General features: G+C 42.3%; 2 protein-coding genes across 2 annotated transcripts; one reads left to right on the top strand and one right to left on the bottom strand.

Annotated features, from left to right (window-relative positions):
• The first annotated feature begins 384 nt into the window (after window positions 1-384).
• On the top strand, window positions 385-3,141 carry LOC121253540. Its single transcript, XM_041153541.1, has one exon. The coding sequence runs from the start codon at window positions 385-387 to the stop codon at window positions 3,139-3,141; it is 2,757 nt and encodes a 918-aa protein (XP_041009475.1).
• A 2,391-nt stretch (window positions 3,142-5,532) lies between these two features.
• LOC121253203 (senescence/dehydration-associated protein At4g35985, chloroplastic-like) lies at window positions 5,533-8,178 on the bottom strand. Its single transcript, XM_041153153.1, has 5 exons — window positions 7,262-8,178; window positions 6,953-7,083; window positions 6,660-6,826; window positions 6,473-6,557; window positions 5,533-5,920 (listed from the first exon to the last, which is right to left on the bottom strand). The coding sequence occupies exons 1-5, from the start codon at window positions 7,841-7,843 to the stop codon at window positions 5,752-5,754; spliced, it is 1,134 nt and encodes a 377-aa protein (XP_041009087.1). The 5' UTR covers window positions 7,844-8,178; the 3' UTR covers window positions 5,533-5,751.

The raw sequence follows: 8,178 nt of genomic DNA, 5'->3' as shown, positions 1-8,178 counted from the left end.
AGTCCATTAAGCCTTAGTTGTCGTATTAGTCTATTTTTGCATTCTGTTTTCAATTCTGTTTTACTTTACACGTGTTGCAATTTCCTTTGTCAAGTTTGTTATTCCTGTAAGGATATGTAGTGGAAAGAACGTCTGAACAAAGGACGGAAAATCACTATCAAGAATCATCTAGAATTTGGAGGTTAAGGGCCCTCGAAGAACCCTTTGGCAATCTGATTCCTCAGTTGCTTTTTATCAAACAGTTATCATGCTATTTCTTTAAGTGTGAATCCGTTTACATTATCATCTCCCTTCTGAAATCTTGCACTACAAACCAGAAACTGCCTACATCCATTCGTACTCTCAGGGAACCCTTACAATTGGTATCCAGAGCCCACGGTCCTAATGGCTGAAAATACACGATCTAGTAAACAGCAGGAAATGCTTGCCAATCACGAGCACAGCATTCAGGAGTTAAGGGATCAAATGCACCAGATGAATGACATGATGCGCACCATGATGGCTACTCAAAACCAGATCCAAACACAACTTGTGACTCGGGATCCTCGTGTAGATGGAGAACAGGACCAGATGGAACATCGACGACCACCATTTCGAGGAATCAAGCTGGAGTTTCCTTCCTTTGATGGCACAGACCCGGCGGGATGGATTTTTAAGGCCTCACATTACTTTGACTTTCACCAAACACTTGGTGCCCATAGACTTCTCATGGCTTCCTACCATATGAATGGTGAGGCTCTTGTGTGGTATCAGGATGCTGCAGACACTGGCCAATTCACATGCTGGCAAACTTTTATCCAAGCTCTTCAACTCAGATTCGGGCCTACTGCTTATGATGATCCCATGGAGGACATCACACGCCTCAAGCAAACCTCCTCTGTGGCAGAATACAAGGCCAGATTTGAAGCCCTTTCCAATAGACTGAAAAGACTTCCAGATTCCCATAAGTTAAGCTGCTTCCTCAGTGGCCTTCGAGATGAGATTCGCCTTCCCCTTCGTATGTTCAAACCAGTAAATCTGAATGCAGCATTTGGCCTCGCACGAATCCAAGAGGAGTATATTGTCAGTTCAAGGAGATCAACAAAAACATGGGGGGATAAGGGCAGTACATCTTACTTCAGTAATAACCAAGGAGGATCAATCAGTGAAAACACTCTTAGAATTACCAGACCAGCAGTACCTACAAGAAAAATTTCTTCTATGCAAATGGATGAAAAAAGAAAAAAAGGCTTGTGTTATCACTGTGAAGAGAAATGGAACCCATCGCATGTGTGTAAAAACCCTAAGCTCTACTTACTACACGGTTCAGAAGCGGTTGCAGAAGACATCACTGATGAAGTATTTTATGACTCAATAGAACCTGAAGAGACGGGGCCTAAACTATTGCTGGGAAGTAATCCAGAAATTTCTCTCAATGCACTCACGGGCACTCCTTGTCCGAATACAATGAGGGTACGGGGGAAGCTTGGCACCTCTATGGTGGTGATTTTGGTGGACTCCGAAAGCACCCACAATTTTCTTGATCCTCTAATTGTAAAGAAAAATCAGTTACCTATGGATGGAGCTGGACAGCTCAAGGTACGGGTGGCGAATGGTGAGCTCTTGCAGAGTCAAGGCTATTGCAGTAATGTACTCACTAACATACAAGGTACCACATTCTCTCCCTCATTTCACGTTTTATCCTTACCTGGATGTGGTGCTGTGCTGGGAGTACAGTGGTTAAAAAGCCTTGGACCAATTACTTGGGATTTTGCTAGCTTAGTGATGCAATTTCGGTGGAAGGGTAAAATAGTGGGGTTGAAGGGCCTACAATTAAGTGATACTACTTTTGTTAATGAAGATGATAAATTTTTGTTGCAAACTGTTCAAAAAGGGAAGGCACTTATTTTACAGTTAATAGATACTGAGGTGGAACAGCCATCTCAGCCTCGCTGCACAGAAATTTGTCAGTTGCTAGAACACTTTCACCAGGTCTTTCATGAGCCTGTGGGCTTGCCTCCTCCCAGGTCTCATGACCACAAGATCGTTTTGAAGGAGGGCACTAGCCCAATCTCTACCCGACCCTATCGATACCCCCACTACCAAAAGGCTGAAATAGAAAAAATTGTCTCTGAATTACTGACAAATGGAGTTATTAGACCCAGCTCCAACCCTTTTTCATCTCCTGTATTGTTAGTCAGAAAACACGATGGCAGTTGGCGTTTATGTGTTGATTACAGAGCCCTCAACAAGGAAACTATTAAGGATAAATTCCCAATTCCAGTAATAGATGAATTACTGGATGAGTTATATGGCTCAGTGGTATTTTCCAAGTTAGACCTACGGTCTGGCTATCATCAAATCAGGGTGGTAACTGAGGATGTCCATAAAACAGCCTTCCGCACCCATGAAGGCCATTATGAATTTTTGGTAATGCCTTTTGGGCTTACCAATGCACCCTCTACATTTCAAGGGCTGATGAATACAGTTTTTAAACCTTTCTTGCGGAAATTTGTGTTAGTTTTTTTTGACGACATACTGGTTTACAGCAGCAGTATGGAAGACCATCTGGATCATTTACAGCAAGTCTTAAGGACCTTAGCTTATCACTGTTTATATGCAAAAAGGTCTAAATGTTTGTTTGGGGTGAATGAAGTAGAATATTTGGGGCATATTGTGACTATTGGTGGGGTCAAGGCAGATCCAAAGAAGGTGGCAGCCATGCTTGACTGGCCGGTGCCTAAGAACATTAAATCCTTACGAGGATTTTTGGGGCTCACTGGGTATTATCGTAAGTTCATTAAAGGGTATGGACTCATTGCATCACCACTTACTGAATTGTTGAAACTTAACTCATTTTTCTGGAGTGAAAGGGCAGATACAGCATTTCAGGATCTGAAGACAGCCGTGACTTCACCACCTGTTTTGAGGCTGCCAGACTTTTCACAACCTTTTACACTGGAATGTGATGCCAGCGGGGGAGGCATAGGAGCTGTCCTAATGCAAGAAGGCCAACCAATAGCTTTTTTCAGCAAGGCTTTAAAGGGTAGAGCTCTGACCCTATCAACTTATGAGAAGGAGTTCCTAGCACTTGTAACAGCTGTTCAGAAATGGCGACCTTATCTATTGGGTCAGTCTTTCACTATCAAGACTGACCAGTAGGCCTTAAAGTTCTTACTCGAGCAAAAGGTGGGCACGGTAACCCAACAAAAATGGATTACCAAACTTATGGGATACGACTTCAACATCCAGTACAAAATGGGGAAGGAAAACAAAGTGGCAGATGCACTTTCACGAAGGCATGAGTCTGAAACAGTTCCTGAGGGGTCGCTAGCTGTTATTACCTTTCCTACCCCTCTATGGATTGAGGAACTAAAGCATACTTATAGTACTTCAACAGATTTACAGCAACTTTTAGCCAGATTTGACAATAACCAAGAGGTGCCTACTGGTTACACACTTCAGCACGGCTTAATCTTAAAGAAAGGAAGAATAGTGGTGGACCCTCAATCAGCTTTCAAGAGCAAAATTCTTAAGTTTATACATGAAGATCCCCAGGCTGGACACTCAGGATTTCTTAAAACTTACAAAAGAGCCAAAAGAGATTTTTTTTGGAAAGGTATGAAAAAGGATATCAAAAAGACAGTCAGGGAATGTGATGTATGTCAAGTCAACAATCTGAGTCTATTTTACCCCCGGGCCTCTTGCAACCACTACCTATTCCTGGACAAGCTTGGGAAGCAATTTCTTTAGATTTTGTGGAAGGGTTACCAGTGTCTCAAGGTGCAAGTGTTATACTGGTAGTAGTGGACAGATTCACTAAGTATGGCCATTTTATGGCACTCTCTCACCCCTATACAGCTGCTGGGGTAGCTCAAATCTTTCTAAAAGAAGTGTTCAAACTTCACGGGGTTCCTAAAATAATAGTTTCAGACCGAGATCCCATTTTTTTAAGTTCCTTTTGGAAGGCCCTTTTCGAGCTACAAGGGTTTACCTTGAATTATAGTTCTGCCTATCACCCAGAGACAGATGGACAAACAGAAGCCCTTAACAAAACCTTGGAGGGGTACTTACGATGTTACGCGGGGGTAAAACCTAAGAGCTGGGCACAATGGTTACCCATGGCAGAGTTCTGGTACAATACATCCTACCATACATCTACCAAAATTTCACCCTTTGAAGCCCTCTACGGTTACAGTCCTCCTAAACTCACCACTTACATACCAGGCACATCATCAAATGTAGCAGTGGACAGTTTATTACAAACAAGGGATCAGATCAAGTCATTGCTCAAACAGAATTTAGAGGCATCACAAGCAAGGATGAAATTTTATGCTGATCGTAAACGAACTGAAAGGGAATTTACTGAAGGTGACTGGGTTTACCTCAGACTTCAGCCTTATCGGCAGAAGTCCATCGCAACTCGTCGGAATCTTAAGCTCTCTCCACGTTTTTATGGGCCTTTCCGAGTACTCCAGCGAGTGGGAAAAGTGGCTTACAAGTTGGATCTGCCAGCAGCCTCCCGGATTCACCCAGTTTTCCACGTCTCTTGTTTGAAGAGAAAATTAGGTGAGCAAATCTGCCCACTGCCACGTTTGCCACCCGTGAACGATAAAGGTGAAATCTTGCCGGAACCCGAAGCCATTTTGGACCGCCGTCTCAAGAACATACGCAGCCGAGCTACCACCGAAGTTTTAATCAAATGGGTTGGAATCGACCATGAGAACAATAGCTGGGAATCACTCTGGAAGCTTAGAGACCTTTATCCACACCTTGTGGACAAGGTGCTTTAAGGGAGGGAGATTGTTAGGGTCTCACAAGGAGATGGGGTAAGGAGCGGCGATGGGGGGGACACAGAGAGATGCAAGTATCGAAGGAAGTAGAGGGAACTGAAGTGAAGAGTTAGGGATCTTAAGGGGAACTCGTAACGCAGCGTTTAAGAGGAAGGATGAAGCTCACCGTTTCAGGGGGATGACCAGCACGACGTCGTAGGGGAACGTTTCGCAGGCTACTTGCCGTTCAAGTCCATTAAGCCTTAGTTGTCGTATTAGTCTATTTTTGCATTCTGTTTTCAATTCTGTTTTACTTTACACGTGTTGCAATTTCCTTTGTCAAGTTTGTTATTCCTGTAAGGATATGTAGTGGAAAGAACGTCTGAACAAAGGACGGAAAATCACTATCAAGAATCATCTAGAATTTGGAGGTTAAGGGCCCTCGAAGAACCCTTTGGCAATCTGATTCCTCAGTTGCTTTTTATCAAAAAGTTATCATGCTATTTCTTTAAGTGTGAATCCGTTTACATTATCATCTCCCTTCTGAAATCTTGCACTACAAACCAGAAACTACCTACATCCATTCGTACTCTCAGGGAACCCTTACAAACGTTCAAAGACTTAGAATAGCATTAGATGTCATTAATTTAGACTCCAGAATTCTCTTTTGAATTTTTATGGCCATGTACTCAAGCTTGAATCAGAGTATGAAACAGAGTGGCGTATTCCTCTTTCATTTTCTTCTTTCTTTGTGTTTTTGTCTCCATCTTGTTTCCAACAGTAAAATCAGCACCTCCATGGCTAGCTTCCTAAACCATGTGAAGAACAAGAGGCTAAAATGCATGGATACCACACCCACCGTATGAACAAAGAAGAAAAAAGGGCATTATTGCTGAGTTTACACGGTGAAAGTGATCATTTGGGGACTGACATAGTGAAGAACCCCATGACACTAAATTGCCACAAGGCATGTTCAACATATTGTTCCAACTTAGGCCCTTTAAGATTTTCTGGTTTTATCCTTTGTAGCATTCTTCAGTACTCCCGTGGAGATGGATGATGCCGGATTGATGGCCTTCCGTATCTTGAAAATATTCCAAGCAGTGTTGGCACAGTGCCCTGCGGTCGCAAACACATGCTCGGTGGCCTCCCCTGCATCTTCCCCAAACCTGGTGCTCAACAACAGCATTTTCAAATTACAGATGAAACTTCACCACGTAAGTGAAAACATCTTGAAATTATTGGAGTAAACACGTATTTAAAGTGGGAGAGATCAGCTCAAATCTCACGTTTTGGTGAATATTGTTGAAAATGTCTTTCAGGTTAGGTGTTGTTTCAATAGATAACCATAGATTGAATTGACATCTTGTTGGGAGACGTATTTGTCTTCCCAAATCTCAACTAAGATGATAATGTATGACATGGTAGAAGCTAGACGATTTAGAGAAAGCAAATGAAACCAAAGCAACAGAGTTTCCAAGAATTCTATATCTTTCATTCAAAGGGTAGAATTCAGGATGTGCAGCTAAAAATACAAAAACCATGTGTATATGGTATCTAGCAGTTAGTGATAAGACCAGGGAATGTCTAGAACTCGGTGGCTTCTTGAAGTTTGCTAAAAACTCTAGATTGATCAAATATTTCATGCAATAGTTCTTGTGGAAACACTGTCTTAATAAGTATTTTATGTGCATTGTTATTGTAATTGTAGGTCGAAGTACCTTTTTGTGACCATTCTTGTTGTAGCACGGGAGGTGGCAGAAAGTGCTTGTTTTTCAGCAACTTCAGCTGCATCCAAGACCTTGTCTACAGTCGGCAGGATGGACCAGTTTAACATGTAATTTTACATATCCATCTAAGAAAAAGACTAATTTCCAATGCTTAAAAATGTTAAGGATTAGAACTTACTGACAGCGTCGAGTGAAGCCAAGAGAACCTGTCCTGGAACCATGGCAAGGATTGCCTTCCCTGCCTGGGATTTGACCACAGGTTTCATCACTGATCCAGTGGCAATACCAATACCATCAAGCATCGATTTACTTAACTTGTCTGTCATCTTGGACAGCTTTCTCACACTTTTTAAGTCATAAGCAATAAAAACCAAAATTGACATATCATTATGGGAAAAGAAGTTCATGTTGCCATATAACATTACTAAGAAATATAAGTGAAATTGCTCATATTATAATTATTCGGGATACCGTTTTAAGCCTTTGCCGACTCCACTCTTCTTTGCTTTGACAGTGCTTCTATTACTGTTACTTTCTCTTCCCCTGAAACCATTTTTATCCTCTGCAGCACTAGTTATAATCATCTCTCCTTCATTTTGGACCTGCACTTTTCCTCATTCTTTTATGTACGGAATAACACTTTTTCCTTCGACAAATAAACAGCTCTATTTCATTGTATATGGCTGTTTCATCATTTTGATCAAAGTTTTTACAGTAATTGTCTCTAAGAAAGCAACCAATTTTCTCATATTACGTTGGGATAGTGTAATAGAGACGAACCTGATTGACATAAGCATTGCTGCATGTGAATATCCCCCTGACAATCTGTCCAGTACCCCCTGCAATCGCCTTGGCCAACACGTTATTATAATCCTCGATTCTAGGAGCAAACTCTTTCCAATCAACGTTTTTGTTTCTAGTGGTCGATGTCGGACACGAAAAGCACGAGAGATCCTTCAAAAACGAGTCCAGCAAGCCCAAGCTACCTCCAGACTGCTCCGAAAAGGTGACTCCATAGCTGAGAAGATCTCCATGATCCTCTATCGGCAAAGAGAACAGATATTGGAGGGCATCAACCTTCACTACAGGCTCATCTTGTGTCAAAGGCCACTGAAGATCTTCACCAACTTTAATGATAGTGGCAAGAGAAACATTCTCGTCGGTGACTCTGAGAAGCGTGAACTCCCCGTTGGCGATTTCTGTGGCCACTCCTTCATCCATCAGGTGAACTTTGCATCCTGGGATCCGCAAAAGGACCTCTTGTCTGAGATTTTTGGGTTCTGGGTCTTGTAGAGCAGTTTCAGAGAAGGAAGTTTTCATGGGAGCGGGGGTTTTGGAGCTGCAGAAACCGAAACATCCCATCTCTGCTGTTGTGGTTGCTCTTTCTTTGGCTTGAAGGTAACTGTGTTTGTCACATCAAGAAATCAAGAAGATAATACACAATAAAAGAGAATGATTCTTTGGTTGTAACTTTATTGGATTCTTATTCCTGAGTAGAAAGCATGGGTTAAGGTGGTGTGACTTTCAGTGGAAGAAAATACGAGAGCATGCATGACAGACTGTCTTCGATGGTTGATCATCATGGATGCCCTCAAATCAGTGTGAACACCTTTGAGAATTCAACAAAAACAGCTTATACAGACTGTGTGTAGCGGTGAAGTGATCGGATCACAGGCCTCGCCTGATTCCTGTCGGCC

Source organism: Juglans microcarpa x Juglans regia, chromosome 2S, assembly GCF_004785595.1.
Source record: "Juglans microcarpa x Juglans regia isolate MS1-56 chromosome 2S, Jm3101_v1.0, whole genome shotgun sequence".
Classification (NCBI taxonomy): Eukaryota; Viridiplantae; Streptophyta; class Magnoliopsida; order Fagales; family Juglandaceae; genus Juglans; species Juglans microcarpa x Juglans regia.
Note: the sequence above shows the minus strand (reverse complement) of the source record. Positions and strands in the feature narration are given on the sequence as shown.

What these genes read in the sequence shown, in the direction of transcription:
- LOC121253540 (XM_041153541.1), top strand. Translation starts at nt 385, where the DNA reads ATGGCTGAAAATACACGATCTAGTAAACAGCAGGAAATGCTTGCCAAT.
- LOC121253203 (XM_041153153.1), bottom strand. Translation starts at nt 7,843, where the DNA reads ATGGGATGTTTCGGTTTCTGCAGCTCCAAAACCCCCGCTCCCATGAAA. An exon ending in GGCTTCACTCGACGCTGTCA is followed by an intron (nt 6,558 to 6,659) that starts GTAAGTTCTAAT and finishes TGCCGACTGTAG; the next exon opens with ACAAGGTCTTGGATGCAGCT. An exon ending in ACAAGAATGGTCACAAAAAG is followed by an intron (nt 5,921 to 6,472) that starts GTACTTCGACCT and finishes GTTGAGCACCAG; the next exon opens with GTTTGGGGAAGATGCAGGGG.